General features: G+C 55.4%; 1 protein-coding gene across 2 annotated transcripts; it reads right to left on the bottom strand.

Annotated features, from left to right (window-relative positions):
• Positions 1-2668: 2668 nt before the first annotated feature.
• Positions 2669-17893, bottom strand: PEA15 (proliferation and apoptosis adaptor protein 15). 2 transcript variants are annotated; one of them, XM_058160857.1, is made up of 4 exons: positions 17610-17893; positions 3965-4138; positions 2987-3142; positions 2669-2875 (listed from the first exon to the last, which is right to left on the bottom strand). In XM_058160857.1, exons 2-4 carry the CDS (start codon positions 4134-4136, stop codon positions 2811-2813), a joined length of 393 nt encoding a protein of 130 aa, XP_058016840.1. In that variant the 5' UTR covers positions 4137-4138; positions 17610-17893; the 3' UTR covers positions 2669-2810. The 2 variants fall into 2 exon arrangements, with proteins under 2 accessions (XP_058016840.1, XP_058016839.1); XM_058160856.1 differs by lacking the exon at positions 17610-17893 and adding an exon at positions 17572-17594.
• Between the last annotated feature and the right edge of the window lie 3084 nt (positions 17894-20977).

Genomic DNA, 20977 nt, shown 5'->3' with positions numbered 1-20977 from the left:
TTATATTTAATATACATATATTTATAATATATATGTACACACAGTTAGCACGGTCTGAGCATCAAAGTCGGGGACATCGGGAGGAAAGAGGGGAGCGCTGGCCGCAAAGGACAGGATTTGTGCCTTCTGTCGCTCCTTGGAGCTGCAGGGTCCCGGGAGACCCTCTCCGCTGCTGGGGGGCATCATGAAGCTACCCTGTTGCCCCAGAGGAGGGCCCTTCCGCTCTGCCCCCCTCTAGTCTCCCAGAACCCCCTGCCAGGACAAGGGCCCCTTGGAAAGCCTTTACAGGCCCAGAAGAGCCGGGCTGCTTTAAGCAAGTCGGTTTTAAGCTGTTTTACGCTTCATTTCATTTTGAGACATTCGCTCGCTCTGAATTCTACACCTCCCCTCACGCCCCCCCCCAATACTATTTTTACTTGGTGCTAATTTGCAGTGAGACCAGCACCAGCTGTTCAGCTGTAAACACTGGAAGAGAAACATGCTAATTTAAGGCCAGTTCAGGCAAAGGAGTCTTCCATGTTGGTCCTGGGTAGCAGGAGCAGCGCTGACCTCACGGACGGAGCCTGCTCCTGGGCACCATGGCTGCCTCTCAGGTGGGGCAGAGGCAGAAGCCTTGGGGGGGGAGGCTTGGCCTGGAGCCATGGGGGGGTTCACGGGCCTTGAGGGGGGGGTTTGCTCTGGCAGAGCTTCCTGCATCTTTTGTCTCTTGCAGACGTGGGGAGCCTGAGAATTCAGTCCTCTTTCCCCCATCTGGGAAGGGCCCCCGTCCTTTCTGCCAGCTCTTTCCAAGAACTGTGGTGCTGCACGTGGCCCTGGCACCCCACCGGTCCTGTGGCCACGGTCCCCGTAAGACCAGCATCCGGGCTGCACGTGACGGGGAGAAGGGGGATGGGCCAGCGGGAGACACGGGGGTGGCTTTGAGGGGGACACCATGTTAAAAACACAGTTCTAGCCCAGCTGTTTCTATGCACACAACGAGCACAACACAAGTGTCGGGAAAGGTTACGCCACTTGAAGGGGCTCAAGGAGCGCAGGATGGCAGGGCTAAACAAAAAGTATATTCAACGGAAACACTTCGCATTCCAGTGCCAGAGAAGTGACTTGGCTGCTTCCCGAAGACCCCCTGACATCCCCCGCAGGCCAAGCCAGGCCAAGCGCCGGGAGCTCTTCTGGCACCCCACAGCCTCCTCCCTGCCTCTGCTTTCCCCCTCGATGGCTGCCGGGTGTTCCTCACCTGGGTGCCCTCGTGCCCCTGCTTGCGGGCCAGGCGGGGAAGGTGCCCTGGTGAGGCTGAGCTGCTTGCTCTCTTTCTGAGCAGAGGCAGCTGCAAAAGCCACTGGCCACGTTTGCAAGCCCCACGCAGTGGCCGTATTGAGGGGAAGGCAGCGGGACCCTGTGATCTTGACCCCCAACTCAAACCAGCTGCTGGAGGTCAGTCTGGGGCAGGAAGGAAGTCGGCCGGGCTCCCTTCTGCACCTGGGTGGGGCGTGGGATTAGTGGCTCCAGCACCCAATGGGAGAGGGCTGGTTTCAAGGGGAGGGGAAGCTTGGGTAGGATGGGCCTGAGAGGGGGCTGCTCCTTCCCCCAACACCCCATGTACGGGGCAGTGCAGGGCCTCAATGAGCATCGGCCACCTGGCTTGGGCCTTGGGTGCAAGCGTGGCCAAATGGGCAACTGACCCTCACCCCCTGCCCGCCCCCACCAAGAGGCACAGGAAGGGAGTAGAAAAGGAGGCACCCGTGGAAATGCCTGGAGAGGCCACCGGGGTGGGAAACCCAGGAAAGGCACCTTGTGGACAGGCAAGGGGGTAGGGTGGGGGTGTCTGTGGCGGCGGGTGCTCCGGTCCCCCTGGTCCTGCTCTGCTCTGGGGTGGGGTGGGGGCTCTGGTTCAGCTGGGAAGGAGCAGACGCCCCCATCTGACCTCTCTTCCTGGCCCATCTCCTGATCACTTGGTCCTATGCTTCCCCCACCAGCCTTCTGCAGCCCAGTGGGCCCCGGAAGAGCTGCCTGAGCCCGCACCCTTCCCCTGCCCTCCCCCAGAAAAGGAGGGCTCTGTGCCTGGGTTAGGAGGGGACTCTGGCTTTCTAGGTCCAAGCCCTGCTAAGCAGCTGCAGCCATCACTGACTCCTAGGGGGAACTGGGCAAAGGGGCAGGGGAGGGCAGAGAGTCTCTAGGGCATCTGCAGAAAACCCCGGGGGGGGGGTCCCTGGCAAGGGATGATGGCAAACCGGCTCTCCCCCCCCTTCTGCTCCTCCTGCCCCTTTGCGTCCCACCTCTTGCAGGCTCATGGGGCAGAGGGCGCAGGGAGCTTGCCCAGGGAGGGTGGCAATTGTTGGGCATTCCTCTGGCAGGGTCCCAAGGCTACCTACCTGTTCTCTCCCCTCCCTCCCTCCCTTCTTCTTCTCTCTCTTTCTCTCTCTCCCTCTTCCTCATTTCTTGCAAAATTGGCTCCTGATACACCTGTGGGTTGTCTTTTGCCCAGTGGGATGGGGTGGGGGAGCAGCAGCAGCAGCAGCAGGGGGGGGGCTTTCCAGACCCCGCTCCTCAAACAGCCTCAGCAGCCTCCTAAAACATGTATCAGCCAGAGACCAAGGTGAGAAACGTGGGGAGGGGGAGGTGTGAAACCCCCGCCTCTCCCTTTCCCTATGCTCCCCCTTTCCCTGCCCTGCTGAGAAGGGCGTAAGCAGAAGGGAGCAAAGTGTCTTGAGCCAGGGCAGTGGAGCAGGTGGTGGCAGTGATCCTTGGAGCTGGGGCCCTCCACGCACACACACTCTCGCACACACACACTTGCACACACACGTACACTGGGTTCAGGCCTTTTTGGGTGGGGGGGCCAGTTTGATGATCTCTTCCTCCGAGGGCTGCCGAATGATGTCTGTGGAGAGAGGGGGGCAGCGGTCAGAAGAGCCAGGGGCTGGGGGAGAAGGAATTCCCCCCAAGCCCCACTCCAGAGAGAACTGGCCTTCCAAGGGGGGGTGCTCCTGACCTTTGTACTTTTTGGCACTGGGGATGCGGGTCAGTTTGGTGTCCACCTCATCCTCCTCCGAGATCTTCAGCACTTGTGTGCGGTACTCCACCACCCTGGTCAGCAGGTCTGGCCGGCGGGAGATCTCGAAGATGTGCTCGATGTAAGAGAGGTTGTCTGCGCGGAGGAGACAGGCACAATCAGGGCAGGGACCGGGGTGGGGGTGTGGGGGCACACAGCCTGGGTGTGTCTGGGCTGGCCAAGAGCGAGCAACAGGCTGCCTGCCAGGTGGTGCATCTGCCGGCAAGTCAGATGACTTGAGTGGGTTGAGTGGGTGCTGCATGGCGGTGTGAGGCTGCCTGTGGCGCTGGCACGTGGGTGGCCACACCACTGGTGCAGAGGCAGGGGAGAGTGAGCGGGTGGGCGATGTGCAAACTCTTGCGAAGGAATCCAGGAGAGGAGGAAGCCAAGCTGAGAAAACAGCTTTTGCTTCTCTTCAAAAACAAATGACATCACTTAGCACCATCTGCCCCTTCTTTTCCCCTCCCGGTGGGCAGGCAGGGGCTGGCCAGAGGGCAGAGAGCCCAGCTGGCTCGCTTCTTAGCCTTCTAGTGCCCGGAGCTGTTTTGGGGGCTCAATGGGCAACCTGGTTCCCCTCTGCCAATTTCCCCAAGCGCCTCACTCAGCCGGCTGCATTTAAATCACTCACTGGCAGTCTCGGGGGTGGGAGGGGGGAGCCAAGGGGGTGTCTGGCATTATTGAGGCACCAGCAGAGACTTTGGGGGGGGCAGGCTTTTCATGAGCGTCTTGTCCTCATCCGGACGCTCCATCCTTCAGCTGTGTCTGATAAGCGGTTTCTCCACTTCACTTCCCACCTGCAGCCCCCACAGGTGACCTCCATCCCTCCCAGTTCCCATGCAGGCAGGCCCCCAGCTTGCCACGCAGCGCATGGCAAAGGAGCCCCCAAATCTTCCCTGCTCCCGCACAGCTCCTTCCCACCTTTGTCCAGTTTGTTGTGCTTCTCCAGAAAGCTGAACCAGTCCTTGCCGGTGGCGATTTCCTCATGCCGCTCGCTGGGGATGTCCTCCTTGCAGGCCGACTTCAGCTGGTCCAGGTCTTCATTGGTGATGTTCTCGGCCAGCTCCTCCAGAAGGCTGCTGTACTCTGCCATCTCTGCAGGGAAGGAGGGGGGAGTTAGGCCCCAGGAGGACTCCCGCCATGCTGGCAGGTTGCGGGCGTTGGGACAACGACCCGCGCCAGTCGCAGGTCTTTCCGTGAACGCCTCACCCGTCATCAGAGAAGTGGGTGCTGCTTTGCCAGGCTGGGCATCGGCTGTGGCCACTTCAACCTCCCAAACGCCTCGGCTGAGCTCTTTGGGGTCGGGAAATGGCCATTAACAGCCCATTTGCTGGGCCCAGGAGGCTTCTGCCCCCGCCCCCCAGCTCCTCTCCTACCTGACTGCAGCCGGAGCACCTAGCAGGCTGCTTGAGCAATTCAAGACAGATGGCAAGTGGCTCTGTGGAAGGTTCCCCGCCCCCCGCCGCAGAAGAGTGTGCTGACTGACGGCTGGGGTGGGTCTCTCTGCTTCCCCCCCATATCCCAGAACAGATTTCTGCATCCTGGCAGAAGCCTGATTTCCGCTCTGCCCAGCGGCTTAGCGATGGGGATTAGAGCGTTTTCATTTGGAAAGGAAGACCACAGGAAATAATGTCCAGACAGAGGCAGCCCCCAGCTTTCCAGGGCCATCCAGAATCCCTGACCATGGCCATCTGGCCTTGGATGGGGAGTGAGTGATGAGCCAGGTCAGATGTGGGTCATGAGAACTTGCCTACTTTTTGCAAGAGGAAGGTGGCAGTTTCACCCCCGGGCAGTGTCCCTGCTAGGTTTTGTCTGCTCCCCAGGAAGGACTGACACTATCCCCAGTGGGTACCATCCTGCAAGGTGGCTGCCACATCCTTAAGACCCTGGCCATGCTCTGTCTTTTGAACTCTGCATCAGAAGCCGAAGTCTACATGTTCTTCCAAGCTCACCCACTTGCTTGGCAGATGCTCCCGAGTTGGATCACTGCTTTCCAAGGAGGACCTGATCAAAGCTCAGCACGTTGCTTGCTTACTGGTGTGGGAGGGGGCTTCCACCCCCCCACCCCCACCAAGAGCAGCCTCTTTTCCTTTGGGGCTTGGCAGAAAGGCAGCCTGTGAGACTGATTTTTCGCCCCCTTCATCTGCAAAGACCTTTCCCTGGGGGGCACCCAAATTCCTTTCCCACATAGATTCCTCAGATGTGAGCAGAGATTCTGGAGGCACAAAGGCGCTTATTTTCCTCAAAAACAACCAAGGGAGCCAAGCACATCCTTCCCCTCTTTATTTCCCTGACAAACAGGGTCCGACTCCGTGCTCGCTGGCTCCGTGCTTGTGTGTTGCAGCTCCCTGTTAATTCTGCCTCACAATCCGGTGATTTATTTTGCAGAGATAAACAGCGAATAAAAAAGTTGACTTCCCAGACAAACAGTTAAGAGCTCTTCTTCCACCCAGCCCGCCTCTTCATTTGAAAAATGCATCTGTTAAAAGAAAGGCTTGCTTAGGGATGTTCAGCGAGGGAAGAGAACCGTGAAGCTGTGGGAAGCTGGATCTGTAGATACGCCCCACGGTATCGTGCCCAGAAACCCTGCGGGCACCAGGGCAATTGCACGAGCACTCCCACCACTACCACCCCCTTACGACACTCCTGTTCCTGCCCAGGAAGGAAATAAAGGGTACGTGTGCCAATGTAAATACCACCGCAGTATTGCCAGGCGTGCCACAGATGGCTTTCCTGTGCCTTTTGCAGCAGAAGCACCCGGGCACCCATCGTCCTGCTCTTCTTCCCAACAGATGGGGTGCCTACAATTGGGCCCAGGCCAGAGTGGTCCCAGGGAGCCGGAAACCCCTCAAATGAAGTGCAATGGCCAGGGGCTGCGAGGGCCGCCCCCTTCCAAGTTCATTTCTTTGCCGAACTCTTGATCTCCAACCCATCCAGAACGCCCATTAATTAATCTGCTCCTGTGCAATTACTCCCACGCCTTGGTCACAGCTGCTTATTATCTCACAACCCACCTCAGAACATGCGTTTCTGCCGCTGCAACATCCCTACTCCTAAAGTTTCCCCCCTTCCCAAAAAAGGCTTCGCATTCTCTGTGCCACGTTTGCAAATCGCTATTTTCCCCTACAAGTGAAATTGCCCTATTCCTTCTAATTCTGATGCACCAGAATTTCGTCAGGTACCCTCTCCCATCCAGGTCATGCCTAGGGAGTAGGGACGCCCCCATAGAGGCTCTGGGAGAGGCCACAAATTCAGCCTCCCAAGAAGCGAGCCAAGCCAGGGTTTGGTCTGCTGCTGCCTCCCTTCCTTCTGGCCAGTCCAACTGTTGCTGCCGTAGGGAAGTGTGAAGCCGGCAGCAGGGACAAAGATGCTGGTGGCGGCTCCAACCTCCTGACTTCCCCAGGAAGAGGAAATTCCTGCACTGCTGGCGAAAGGCAGCCCCCTTTCCAGATGGCCGCCTTGCCTTCCCTCAGAATGAATTTGAGGGGGGGAGACTCGTTGGGTGCTTGCCCTTTTTTCTTGTCCTTTCAGGGCCCCAAACAATGTCCTTTCCTGGCCTCCCCCCACCCCTTCCTCAGGCCTGCCAGGTGGCAGAAACCCAGGGCCTGGCAGAGGAAGCTGCAACCCAACCAGCTGGCATGGGACCTGCTGTGCCTTTCCCAGGATCCCGAAGCCCAGGAGAGCTTCAGCCTGGCCCAGTGGAGGGAGGGTGTGGGCGCTTGGGGCCAGGCGGTTGGCAGATGGGATGGGCAGCTCAAGGCTAGTGGCAGAGCCATGGGTCCAGTGGGCATCCACCACCCATTGCAATGCACAATAGCTCTCGCGCCAGCTGCTTCCCCTGTGCCAGCCATCAGCCTGGATTAAGCCGGCTAGTCTAAGAGGGTCAGGGACGCAGGAGGATGGGTGGCCTCGATCTGCTTGGAAGGAAATGCACGAGAAGGGCCTACTTTTGAAATGCTTCATCTAGGACAGCTGCTTTTTGCTGGGGAGGGGGCTTTTGAGTCATTCCCCCCCAACACAGGGAGGTGGGCGACCTAGGGCAGCTTTTCCACAGTCTGGCCGTCACCCAGAGGGGCTGGGCCACACTTCCCATCGTCCCTAGCCACTAAGGCGCATTGGCTCTCAAAAGGCTTGGGTGCAAATCCTCCCTCCACTCTGAAGGAGGAACCCCGAGCAGCCTTAGGCCAGTTGTGACTTCTTGGCCTGCCCTGCCAAGGGATGCCAGGGGCAAATTGCAGTTGGGGAGGGAGCAAAGGGCTGTAGAGATGCCCCCAAAGCGGCTCTCCCTCCTTGCTCCTTGCAAAGCCTGTCCAGCTTTCCTCCTCCTTTTCTTCTTCCCTCCCTTTTTCCTTTTGTGCTGTGACTGATCTCTTGTAACTCTGCAGGCCAAGGGCCGCTTTGTTCCCAACTTAAGTTATGCAAAGCACGTGGATATGGAGGTGGGGGGGAAAGGGCCAAGGGCCTTTAGAGAAATGAAGAACAAAAAAAACCGGCCACATGTAGGCTGAATGGAAGAGCAGGAAGGGCTAGATATGGCTGAAAGGGGCTGGAAAAGCCTTTAAAAGAGGGAAGGAAGAGATTTCTTTCTTGGCTCTGGGGAGGCCGAGGGACCCTGCCACTCTCCTTACCCAAGGGAAAAACAGGATTTATTTGTCCTCCAGAAGGAAAGGGTTTTTTTTCCCTTTCAGGGCAGTTCTGGAGTTTAAAGTTTGGTTTTCTGTTTCTTTTCAAAGCTGGGCTGCATTTAGTCACAAAAAGGGGGTTATTTATACAAAAGGTCAGTTTCTCAGGAAGCAAAAGACCACCGTCCCATTTTGTCCAAGAAGGTGCTTGTGGACAAGACCCCACAGCCTCTGAGGGGGGAATCCGGGGCATCTTTCCAGATGAACGTATCTTTTCTTTTATGTACACTGAGAGCATATGCACCAAGACAAATTCCTTGTGTGTCCAATCACACTTGGCCAATAAAAAAAAAATTCTATTCTATTCTATCTGTAGTAACAATTGCCGTTTCCCCTCTGCCTCAGAGGACATCTCTTTCACTTCCCTTTATTTGTAGGGAAATTTCTAGAAGGTCCTCAGGAACACACACACACACACACACACCCGCAAAAGGCAGACATTGCCAGATTAAAAGGCTTTGTTTGGTGGCTTCTTTGTCCCAACCAACAGTTTGCTGGCCACTTGCCCTCCCATGGCAGGAGGGAAGCCATTTTGAACACTCAGGAACACCCAGGAACACTCAGGGCTGATGGATTTCTTCAGCCAGTGCCCTCACTTTGCACTCAATTGAAATGAACATTTCTGGAACAATTTCCCTCAGCTGAGGGCATCTGGGGCTAAAAATTACAAGGGAAAGCCTGTGAGGAAGAAAGCTCTTTTTCAGAGCAGCCTTCTATTCAAAGATGGCTCCAAGATGGATGGATCCTGAGGGAAGGCTAATCTCCAGCCACAAAAACTTTATCTGGCTTTGCTCCCCAATTTCTTTCTCAAACAGGCACGCAGTGCAGAGAAAAACTGGAATTAAAATTAAAAAAAGAGGACATTTCTCAGACTAGAAACAGAGAGTAGCTGCTATCACAACATGGCTGCCCTTCAACTTAGAGAGGCCTCAGAAAGAGAAAAAAAGATCTTAAAAATAGAAAAAGCCACACAGGCATTTGGCTATTTCTTACATTAGCCAGGAGAAACTTCGCTTTGCTCAATTATTAAATATGGATTAGTTTCTGGAAGAAATCAGCTGGAGAGGCAAGAGAACCGGGCCATGGATTTTATCTGACAAGATTGGAAAAAAGCCAACTTTATTCCTTCTTATTTTCCAAGCATGAGATAAGTTCTTTTGACTTTTGCTTTGTTAATTCACTACATCTAACTTTAGCCTGTCTTCTCCTGTACTGCAACCTCCATAAAAGTGCAAAACATGATTAAAAGCAATAAAAAAACAATAGTAATCAAACTATCTGGATGGACCAACTGCCCCAGACAACTGCCGGCTCATAAAATAGGGAACTGCATCTGCAAAACAATCTCAAGTTTACTCAGAGGGAACCTTCCAGTCGAGCTTCCTTAATCCATTTCTTTCCTAACTTGTGATTTCTAGAGAGATGGCTTTTATGAGAAAATAGAGGGGGAAATTTATTCACAGTTTTTAGCTCTGTTGAATCCCGCCCAGAGTCGCTTGTTTGTGAGATGGGCGGCTATATAAATTGGTTTAATAAGTGAAATAAATAAACCCCTGCTGCGAAAACCAAACCAAATGCTGCAGGAACTGACAGGTTCTGCAAACTCCTTTTCGACAGTGGAGAACCCCGCTTTGTGGGCTTAAACCCTATTATTGCAACAAGCCAGTTTGAGCCGAGTCATCCCAAAAGGCTAAGCCATCTGCGTACGTGACATGCCTGGCCATCACCAGGAGTGACTTGATAGCAAGATTCCAATATTTGAGGGGCTGCACAAAGAAGAGGGGGTCAACCTATTCCCCAAAGCACCTGAAGGCGGGACAAGAAGCAACCTAGAAGTAAGGAAAAATTTCCTGACAGAACAATTAAGCTGCGGACTGGCTTCCCTTTAGAGGTTGTGGGTGCCACATCACGGAAGTCTTTAAGAAGAGATTGGACAACCATTTGTGTAAAATGGCATAGGGTCTCCTGCTCAAGAAGTCCCTCCAAGGTCTTTCCAACTCCGTTATTCTGCTCTTCCACACAAAGCCAGCTTAGGAAATCTAGAATTAAGAAGGCACCAAGGAGAAAAGCAGGGTCCCTCTGCATTTCTGCGAGGTTGCATTCGGAGGGATTTTTCTGCTCCCTGTTTTTCCTTCTTCTAAGCTTGTTTTTCCCGCAGCTGAATCCAGAGCAAGTCCTGGTCTTTGGGAAGCCATGAATTAATGGAAGGATCTGAAGGAACAGAGTGCCCAGCGGGTGGCACAGCCAGACACCAAGTCCCGTGCCAGAGAACTGCTCTTGGGGTGCAAATCGGAAGAGGAATCGAGCACTGGGATCCAGCTACGTTAGCGTTTCCTAATCTGGTCTGGATTTGCAGCAAATCCCTCCTTTCCAGCTGCTGACAGCTGTGGAGTTGGGTGGGCCCATAGCCAGACCTTGGTGGAAGAGGGAAACACAGGAGCTCTGATGATATAACCACACAATTATACGTAAACAGTCTTTGTTCAATTGTATCGGAAAATGGGGTGGGTTTCTCAGTAGTGGCAGATGCTTAAGGAAAATTAAGAAAACACCAAAAGGAAAGACTTTTTACTGATCCTGGGCTTCACTCCAGGAATGATCCCCTGAAGGAGTTGGTTCAAAAAGGCTTTAATCCTTGCCAAAAAGCTTCCAGTGGGGGATGGATGGACTGGAAATCCAGAGATATTTCAGATAGAAGAGATTCTTTTTGCACCCAGAACAAATGTGCAAGCTGGAATTGGGACGCTTGGTTAAGGCTCCCCGGAATGACTCACAATTAAGACACATTGCTCCAGAGCACTCCGAAAAATGTGGCGTTAATTTGCCTCTTCCTCAGGCCCTAGAGTGGCCCTCACTGCCTTATAAAAGAGGTGGGAACCGGCTTCCTAGCTTGCTGACCCAAGATGGCTTCATTGTAATGCAGAGCAGAGCAAGATCCCTGAGGACCTCACAGGATTAAAGATCCTTGCCTTGCTGTTCTGTCAGTTTCCTCACTGGTGTGATGGCCACGGAGCCCCCCAAGAGGATGCACAACTGCACAGGCTGTACCAGAAATGATGGAGGAAGAACTTTCTGCCAAGATAAACCAACTGATTAAGCCACATCGTTAGAAAAACAACAATAAAAGCTAAAGTGGGACTTGCACAAAGATGGGGTTGTCTTGGTGACAACGCAGCCATGAAGGGGAGGGGAGGGCAGCCCTTTGCACAGCGGAGTCACACCCCACTGGACTCTGGGAGGGCCTCTCCACGCAGGGGATGTGGTGGCTCTCTGGTGCATGGGCTTTGGCTGTTGCCACTGGCACACCCATCTTGCACTGCTCTATGCCTTGCAGGGCTCATGCAAAGGGCTCGTGCGCCAGGGTGGATGCCCGACCTTGGGGCTGTGCATGGCTGCACCACCATTTCAGTCAGCTGCTGCCTCTGGCCTTTCTGTCTGTGCATTATGGGAACTAAAGGGAGGAAGGAAAGTGTGTCCTGCCGATGTGGAAAGGCTGTTCCGAGCCAAACAAACTGGGCAGTTTTTCCTTACACCGGAGCAAGCCAGGGAAAACAGCAAGCCCTCCTAACAAAATCAGCAATCCCAGCTACCGGAAGAGGGTTGCCAGCAATTTCCTTTGTCTCCATTCATGGCTCCTATGCAAAAAGGCTCATCCATATGCATGAGCAGTTCATTCATAAAAATCAGTCCTTCTGTAAGCAGCTGGGTGGTGGCCTGCAAAAGTGGGGAGGGAGAGGGAGGGAGGGAGGAAGGAAGGAAGGAACTGTGGGGAGAAAATAGAGCTGTGATGAGAGCCATTATTCCTTGGGTCTTGCCAAGAATATTTTCTCACAGACCTGCAGGAAAAAATAAAGCTGGGCTGGAAGAGCTGGGGAGAGGGCCCTGTTTCTCAATTGGGAGAGAATACAAAGTCCTCCCTTCCTGCACTGCCTGAGCCTCAAACTCACCACAGTGGCCAAGAGTTGAAAATGGCCTCTTGGTGACTTGGAAACTTTCAGCTGGAGCATGGATTTCATTTCCTGTGGATGCCACAGGCAAATAAACAGAAAACAGAACTCTGTCCCAGGAGAGGGAGGGTGCAGATAAATAATGGGGTGCAGCACTGGAGCTCCCCAATAGTGATGGGGTTAACAGCAGCACCAATACCACCAAACACGCCTTGTCAGCAAAGCCAGAAGATTTGGGATGAGATGCTGCTATGAGAAACGGACCCTCCCGGACCCTCTGTGTCGAGGGGTCTCCTGGGGCAGGAGCATCTGCTGCTTTGGACCAGAATGTTGCCCCCAACCTTGACTGAGGAACCCAAGGAAACTTGGCAGAGCCCTCTCGTAGGAGGCCTGCTCATCTCTGCAGGCTCAGAGGGAGCCAAACCATGGAGGGCAAATTTTAGGAGTGGAAGGCCATCTCTTAATGGGTCAGCCTCTTTCTAGCTTGATGATGTCTCCATCATCGGACTCTGAACTGTTTGTGGAAAAAGGTGGAGCAAGGAGATTTTTCCACCCGTAAATGGCCCTCTGGCTCCTCAGCTGCTGGCCATGTGATCCTCAGAAAAGTTGAGGGTTGCGGGAGTGTAAAAGGTGCAGCTAAGAGCCACTGTGGAGTTGAAGATTAAAGCCTGTGTTGGAAAGGAAGGACTGGTGAGCAAGGAGAACCGTGCAGCCAGTCAGTGGCAAAAGAAGATCAAGAGTCTCAGCTGGGGGGGGAGGGGGGGAGAGGAGAAGGATGATGACAAGCTTTGCGACAAAGCTTTGTGAATGCAGAAGGTAACAGAAGAGGCTGTGATGAAATGAGAGACAGATATAGGTGGCTCTAAGGGGGAGACCAGGGACCAGAGGATGATGGTGTTTCAGCACCCTGCTCTGGAGCCAAGGCGGGGCTGCTCCCCACCTTGCACCCAGGCAGAAGGGCATCTGCACCCACCTGTTGGCCTCCCGGCCCTTCACTGGTGGCTCAGGAGAGCAGCTTTGAGACAAGAATGAAAACTGGCAGCCCCCGGGGGAACAGAAGGGACAGAATGTGCCCAGCAATTAGGAGTGCCTGTAACTTGGTGGAGCGAACGGGGAGGGGAGCAGTGTTTGTGGGGTGGGGGTGAATGAAAGCTATCCAGCTTGAGTTTTCAGGAGCAAGAGAAATTGCCATGGCAACTGCTAAGTAAGATATGCCTTTCCAACTCTCCCTGACCCCCTCTCTCTCTCTCTCTCTCTCCCTCTCTCTCTCTCTTAAACCTATTCCTTTTCTGATTAAATCCAAAGCCCTTGAGGTCCTCACAGGCCATCACCCAGCAAGGGTTGCTGAAGGTGCAATCCGAGCCTGGTCCAGGTGTGGCCCTGATTTCTGTTGCACAGGAGAGATTTCTCCCATTGGGTACCTTCAGGAGCAGGTTTGGTTAATACCTACACTGCCAAGGCTCTTGGGTGCTAAGAGGCCCCTTCCTCGTGGCAGAGGAGCCTTTTCCCTCCGCCTTGACTCCTCTCTTCTGGGGACGATTGGCCAAGGGTCAGATGTTGGCTCCCCAGAAAAATATCGAGCCATATCATGTTTCTAAAACCCTTTGGGGGTGTTTGAAAGGCAGAGATTGGACTTGAGGTGGGGGAGAAAAGCCGTTGATCTTGCCTGTTTTTCTTTCAAATTTGATTTATCCCTTTAATATCCAAGGCGAACTGTGCCTGTGCGTTTCTGGAGGAAAACAACTCAGAAAAACTAATTGAACGCTATACACAGACCTGCAAGCTTTTTGCCCTCTTCCCGTTGCCATGCCACCTGTGAACTCACATTTCACTACAATAGAAACTTCTAAAAGCGAATTGGCAGAAGTGGAACCAATCCCCTATGCTGAAACAAATATTCTCTCCGAAGGCCTCCATGCTTGGCCAGCATACTGGGAGCAAGAGATTCCTCTCTCGCTGATAGGCAGGCTGACACCCTTGATCCTTTCCTGCTAAACAGTAATTTCATTTGTGACACAATATGGCTGTTAAACAAGCTGCCCTTTAACCCCAACCATCTCCCTTCTGGCTGCTTCTTTAAACTGTGGCCTCTCTTTGACAGAGAGGAGGGACTTGCCAAGGTCTGGAATTGGAGTGCCAAATATTTCCGAATATTGACTATTTTTTCCAGAAAGGTCAGCTGAGTGATGAGCAGCTTTGCTAGGATCGCTGCAAACACCAGCCCTGTTGCAAGGAAAGAATGAAGGTTATGCTGCACCCTCAAAAATGAATCGATGGCTTGACCAAGAATGTCCAATGCCAGAGCCGATTGACCAACGCAAGAACATGCGAACTAGGAAGGAGGGAAGTTTTGAAGGCCTCATGAAGATGCGAAGTTCCAGCAGATGATGGCAAGGTGTTCTTCACACTACTTCTGTTCCTCTTCCTTTCAAAATAGGGGCCGAAGGACCAGACCTCTTGCTCCTCAAGCCTGGAGAGGGTATCTCTCCCAATGCTCTGGGAAGATCCCTCCTGAATGGGATTCCTCATTTTCACAGACAGAAAATGGGAGCACTGGGAGCACAAAGGGCTCTGACTCAGTTTGGAATAAAGCAACTTTTTAGTTCTCCAAGTTCTGGAAATGCCAGCCAGACCAAAAGGAGGGGGCTCACCTGTGGAGGCCAACTGGGGTCCGGGTCTTAGGGATGGCCTTTTTCCCCAACAGAAAAGATAGTCCCTCCTCCTCCTCCTCCTCCTCCTCCTCCTCCTCCCCCCCTCTCCCCTGCCCTGAATGCCTCCCCAGCAGATGTGGAATGCCTCAGTCTGCAGCTCCAGCCTCCTGGGCCTACTGGCCAGTTCAGCTTCCTCTGCAGGGAGGGAATTGCATCAGGCTTGCTTCCCCTCCCCACCATCCCTGCTCACCGGTCCTTTCCTATTGTTTTGTTTTATGTTCCTGGTTTTAAAGAAAGTGCAGCTGTTTCTCACATGTACGGGGAGAGCCCCACCAAATGATGCAGCCCCCTCCCCCGGAAATGGAATGGAATGTCCGGTGGGGGGGTGGGGTGCCGGTGGGGAGGAATATCGAAGGACGTAGAGGAAACAAAGGCGAGGCGAAGCACGGGGAGCCATGCCATGCCTGAACAATGGCCTTTTTGTTCGATTCCCCGGCGCCCAAATCCTGAGACAATGAGGAGGGACGGGCTGATCCAGTGCTGACACCCAGAGACAGATGCGATTCAGGGCACGGGGAGAATGGCTAACCTGTTTTCCACCCTCAGCCTGGCAGGTGTGGAGGGAGGCCGAGTGTGTCTGGCTGCCTCAGGGAAGCCGTTTCATTGGCTCCAACCTTCCTCGCTTCCCCAGGAGCCATTTGTGAGGGGCCAGGGAGAGTCCACCTTGGAAGCAGAGCCTGGGATGAAAGCTGCAACTCATCCCCTTCTCCCTGGAGCTGCCAGCCCACCGGCCCTCTGGCTCCCTCCCTTTCCTCTTTGGCATGGCTCTCTCTCCAAGGGTTGCTGTGCCAGAGGGGATGGTCCCTGTCTTCGGTGCTACCCTGAAAGCCCCTCGGAGGCAAAAGGCTTCCTTCCTAATGAGCCTCACCGATTGAACCCAGCCATGCAAGCCTTTCGTGGGAAGATGTGAAGCTCTGGGAGAGAAATGCTGCACGGGCATCGGAGCAGAGAGACCGCAGATCAGAAGAGGGTTGCGAGCCGCAGCCATGTTTGCGTGTTGGCCTCTAAGAATAGTTCCAGAAAGTGCCTGCAGCACCGGGGAAGTCAACTGACCGCTTTCCCCCCCCAGCTCTGCTCCATTCCTTGCAGAACTTGGGTTCAAACGTCCTCCGCTGGCCTTTTAAGTCAGGTACAGAAAGAGACGTCTTAGGTCCACCATGCCTGGCATTCAGCGGTCTTGGGAAAGAAGGCATAAGCCGCTCCATCTGTCGTGATGCATCTCTGCCCTTTCAGAGAGTTGGCACAGCACTTAGCAAATAGGTCACCCAGAAGGAGCTCCTAAGGTGTAATGGGCGGGGGTGGGGGTGGCGGCTGAGGGGCCACAAAGCCTTGCAGGTGACCTCTGTCCACTCTCACTTTTTTTCCCTGCCTCCTCCACATCTAGCTTTTCTCCAAAGATGCTCTGGACTAGCCAGGACATCTTCAAGTGCTGGAGCTGAGCAGAAATGTCCCGCTGACCACAGAGAGAGAGGGGGAGTGAGAAGGGCAGCCGCCAAGTCCACCGGAAGCCAGAAAGGACTGTCTCATTCCGGGTCAGACCCAGAATGAGGGTCCAAAGGACCCAGCTGGAGAAACCAAATCCCGATCACTCTTTAGCGAGTTCAGTGCAACCTTCGAACTGCCAGCCCTGCGAAGGCTGGAGGGACCAGTTGGAAGACGGCACTAAGGGGAATTTCAGGAGAGAAGAGGGGAGTTTAGGCAGAAGACCCCACCCCAGGCCCCACCAGAGCAGGTGGAAGAGCCCATCAGTTACCCATTAAGAGGCATGGAAGTGAACTCAAAAGTGTAAAAGAATAAAAGGGGGTAAAAGTCGAGGCCCCCATTTCCCAACTTCAGTTTTCAGGAAAGGATGGGGGTCTCAAGGGGAATCCATGGAGCACCTGCCTCCAGCCCAGGCAAACCAGAGGCAAGGACCAGATCCAGCACATTCTGCCAGTCAATCCAGCTTCCTCCTTTACAGGATGAGAAGGGACTCTAGGAGGACTTTTGGGGGGGGGGGAATCCTGCAAATAGTGGGAGGGAGGACGAAAGGCTGCTAAGACTCCACCCCCAATCACTGCCTGGACCACCAGCCTGTTTGGGGCGCCCTTTTTGCTCCACGGAGCCAGGTGGAGGTGGGCAAGCTGACTTCTCTGCTGCCCCCCCTGGGCTGCTTAATTTGAAGACAAGGAAGGTCCAGGGACCTCTTCATCCAGCCTTGGTCCCCTCCCTCACCCAGGTAGTGGCTCTCCCAGTCTTGGGGAAAGAGCGCTGGCCTGGGGCGCTTCTCAGTCCCCTCCTTCCCACGGATTCCCCCTCTCTCCGCTGCTTCTCGGCTGGAATGGAGGGCGACTGGTTCCCACTCGCTTCTCCAGGCGGCCTCCGGCACATCCTCCCCCTTCCCCGCCGAAGCGGCGGCTCAGCCGGTGCCCCTGTAGTGGTCGCTTCCCTACAAGTGGGGACGGTGTGAAAGAAACCCGGGCGCGGCCGGTGGGGCACTTGGGGAGAGCGCGGCGCCCGCCCTTTAGGTCCGCACCCCGCGGGAAGGAGGCCGGGCCCGCCTTCTCGCGCTTCTCTCCGGGCCGGGCCCTTCTCCGACGTCCCTGTTCCGGAGTCAGAGCGCCCTGGGCGGCTCCCGCAGCCCGAGCCCTGGGCCAGGCGGGGCGCTGCCAGGAAGGCGGCGAGGAAGGTCCAGGAACGGCGCGGCGGCTCCCCCTGGGGCGCAGAGCCAAAGGACGCCGACGGGCAGCGTGCAGGTGGCCGCGCCCCCTTTCCTCCGTCTGGCTCTGCCGGACCGGCTGACTCCGAAAGCCAGCAGGCGAGCCGGCACGGCGGGGCAGGAGAAGCCAGCGCGGGCCAGGAGGGCGGCGGCGGAGCTCGCCAGCAAGGGCTGGGCGGGCGGGCGGGTGGACGGGCGAGGGGCCAAAGAGGAAGTGGCGGCAGTGATTCACGCGGGCTCCGGGTTTGAGTCACGGTCACGAGGAGGAGGCGGCTGGTCGGCCAGGGGTCTCCGGCCGCGCCCGGCGGCTCCTGGGCCGGGATGGAAGAAGGCGCCTCGGCGCCAGTCTCCGGCTCAGCTGCTCTGCCTTGAGGCGCCGCCACCGCCTCTGCCCATGTGCAGAACGCCCGCGGCCGGCTCCGTTGCCACCAGCCGGAACCCACCGACCCACCCCTTTCCCCGGAGCCCGGGAAGAGGCGCACGCTGTTACCGGCTGGCTGCCTTGGGCTGGTGGGCCGCCGGACTTACCCGCGGCAGAGCGACGGCAGGAAAGGCAGAAGGACACAGGCACCTCCGGCACAGCCGGCCTAGCGGGCGAAGGGCGTCCTGACGGGACGGGCGACCCTCGAGCTGGGCGTCGCGGCTGCCCAGGCGGAGGGCAGGCGGGCAGGCAGCTTCGACTCTCTCCCAGGCTCTTCTCCCGCTCACCCCACCCTTCCTCCTCCTCCTCCTCCCCGCCGAGTGATGTCAGCGGGAGAGGCTGAGCTAGAGGGGGAGAAGCTGGCGGCTGGGTGGCTTTTTGTGCCGAGTGCCTGGCTCCGGATCGCCTCCGAGAGAGCAGGAAGCCGAAAGCGAGCGACGGAGCGGGAAAGAGAGAGCGCGTTCACACGTGACGCCTGAGGAGGAGGAGAAGGCAAAAGAAAACAGAGCGGGCGGCCGAGGGACGGGGAGGAATTTGGCTGCTCTTCTCCGCCGCTTTCCCCTCTCTGTGCCCCTCCTACCACGCGTGGTGGTCCTCGCTCCGCGATCTCGTTAGTCCAGATTGAGAAACGGGGGTACCTCTTGGGTGGCAGTGGCCAAAGGCGGCCCCGAAGGATCGGAAGTGCCCCTGCGATGCTCCGCTTCTCAGCCTGCCGCTCCGTTTGATTTCTCATCCTCGGGGATGGGGCTTGGGGAAGAGAGACCCTCGGCCGCCCCCGTGTCCGAAGACTGTCTCTCGGGCTGCCTCCTCCCTGCTTCCCAGCTGCCTCTGCTGCAGTCGCCTGGATGAAAGCCCCTTCCTCTGCCCGTGGCTCCCCTGGAGTCCAGAGGCTGAGCCGGCCATCAGCGTGTCCAGGAGGACCCTCCCTGCCTGGGCTTGAGAAGCCGAAGCCGAGGGCCAACGGGAGCAGCCCAGGGGCCATGACAGAAGCTCCTATCCCTTGACCACCTGGCTGGCCCTGAGCTGAAGCCCTCTCTGGCAGAAGTGGCAGCCATCTTTTGAAGACCACAGAGTCTGGACCCTCCCTGGTGCAGAGAATCTAGTGGTTCTCAGCTAAGAGCTGGCCAAGGCAGCCCAACCAGTGGTGACAAATTCGGACAAAAAAATGCTTGGCGGATATGAGGCAGAGAGTTATTGGCCGTCCCTAAAACTCCTTGTGGGACATTCAGGGGGAAAGAAGTGCAGCCAGAGGGAAGCTCCAGAGGGCCAAGTCCCTTTTTCTCTGTGGGGAAAACTCCTTGGACCGCCTGACACTGTGGATCGGAGAGAGGGCCGCTGCTCCCTTCCCGCAGCTTCTGGGGCCACTTCCTGCTCCTGCTGTGCGAGGAATGGAACAGGAAGTGTCCTCTGAGTGAGACAGAAAGAAGAAGGCCGGAAGTGCCAGGCCTTCCTGGCTGCCCACCTGCAGGGCCAGGGGGCAGTTAAGAAGAGACCTTGAGGAAGCATTGGAGTTCAGCCCCTTCAGTTTGCGGGGGGAGGGAGGAATATGGTTCACAATAGGATGGTTACTCATTACTTAATTGTGGAGATTAATTAATGGTAATTGATATTGCTTGGGTGGCTGAGCGCAGGAGAGGGAGGGAGAGCAGACTTTGAGGTAAGGATGGGCACTAGAAGATGGCAATAGCACTTAGCTCTATGCCACTTCACGGTGCTTTTACAATCCTCCCTAAGCAGAGTCAGCCTCTTGCCCTCAACAATCTGGCTCCTTATTTTACTGACCTCAGAAGGATGGAAGGCTAAGTCAACCTTGAGCCAGTGAGACTCGAACTGCCAAACTGCAGGCAGTCGGCCATACTGCATTCTCACCACTACGCCATCACCGCCCATCCTTAAAATGCTGGGGCCCCCCGCCCAGTAATGATGGATGTGGTGGTCCTCCCGTCCCTTTTTGTGACTTCCTTGGGAAGAGTTATGGTGGGTACTCCAAGGTGCCTATGCCCCAAAGTCTGGAGCAGCTCCTGCCAGTTCTGTCACCTGCCTTTACACCTGTACACCCCTTCCCACCCTGAAGGTTCTCCGCACCTCAAGGCAGCTCAGAGCAAGTTTAGCCAGAGCCCCCCCCCATAATCTTCCCTGCCTGTTCCGTTCCCCCCCCCCAAGGGATGGGTTCCTCTGCTACCCGTGTCACTCCATCACCCACAACGTGCGTGCATAAAAAGCTTTTACCAGGGTTGATATTAATAGACTGGCAATGCTCTTCATGCATTTTTGATTTGTGGGGGGGAGGAAAAAGCTGGTGGCACTGATGTGAACATATGATTCGCCGAAGGAATTGCTGAGGAGCTCCGCCTGCTGTCCTCCGTGACCCCTTCATGGGGCAATTCCTCCAGGGGGACAGGCGTGGCCCCTTTCCTTGGCCCCACCCTCCCCCACCTCAGTTCTGCTTCCACTAAGCAATATAAAACAAAAGATTGTCTATCCACTGTTGGCAGCTGTATGGAGGCAAAACTGCCCCTGGCCAAGAAGGTTTAATTAAAGGCCGCTAGAAGCACCACAGATGGGCCGATCCTCCTTGCTGAGTTTCTGCTCTGTTTCTCTCAGGCAAATCCCGCCCTTCCTCTCCAGCTTCTCTCTCTTGGCCTATTTCTCCCTTCTGTGAAATGGGAGCAAGCGCAGCCCCATCGCTCCAAGGGGCAACTGAGGCCCGTCCTGGACCGATTGCAGAGCCAGTGGGTTCCTAAGTGCTGCAGGGATGATGGATGGACGCAGCATTTTTTCCACTGCCAAAGACGAAACCTTGGAGGGAAGGCTGCATATTCGCTCTGATTAGCATATATTATTCATAGAGACCATCAAGAAGCACAAACAGTGCTGGGGGGAGGGAACAGCCTTTCATAGGTGGCCCTTTCCTGTTTGGGCTGCCCCCAGAGGCCATCAGCATCCAGCCGTGGGAGCTGCGTGGCCTTTGCATGTTCTCTGGAGTTGGCAGCCCTCCCGGCTGCCCCTTCTTGTGGCTCCCTGGCAGGCTGGGAGGTGTGGAGCATTGCCCCTGTTTGGATGCACAGTTTCCATGGCAGAGCAATTGAGCTGTTTCTCTAACACCCCCAACCCCCAACCGCAGAATATTCCACACTTTCTGATCCAAAAACCTATTTGCCAAAGAAAGGGCAAAGGGAGAGGGGAAATACCTCACCAGTCCCTTTTATTGTTCCTTTTTTTTTAATCGCTTTTGGTTTGATCTGTACAAAGGTGTTGAAAAATATACAAATTGTACATTACGCCCCTCACTGCCTGCTGAGTTGGCTCCCCCACTTCACTAAAGAGAACAGGGAAACGGAGCCTGAATCTCTCCTCCCCCCAGACTCTGAAGTTAATTTGCATCTGATTTTTACTCCTGGCACATCTTTCATTTCTTCAACTAATTCAGCAAAATGACAGAATTTATCATCCTAAAAAAATGGAACCCGAAAAG

The sequence above is a fragment of the Ahaetulla prasina genome, chromosome 17 (genome assembly GCF_028640845.1).
Source record: "Ahaetulla prasina isolate Xishuangbanna chromosome 17, ASM2864084v1, whole genome shotgun sequence".
Classification (NCBI taxonomy): Eukaryota; Metazoa; Chordata; class Lepidosauria; order Squamata; family Colubridae; genus Ahaetulla; species Ahaetulla prasina.
This window is presented reverse-complemented; position numbering and strand designations above follow the sequence as displayed.

What these genes read in the sequence shown, in the direction of transcription:
- PEA15 (XM_058160857.1), bottom strand. Translation starts at nt 4,136, where the DNA reads ATGGCAGAGTACAGCAGCCTTCTGGAGGAGCTGGCCGAGAACATCACC. An exon ending in GCACAACAAACTGGACAAAG is followed by an intron (nt 3,143 to 3,964) that starts GTGGGAAGGAGC and finishes TCCTCCGCGCAG; the next exon opens with ACAACCTCTCTTACATCGAG. An exon ending in CAGTGCCAAAAAGTACAAAG is followed by an intron (nt 2,876 to 2,986) that starts GTCAGGAGCACC and finishes CTCTCTCCACAG; the next exon opens with ACATCATTCGGCAGCCCTCG.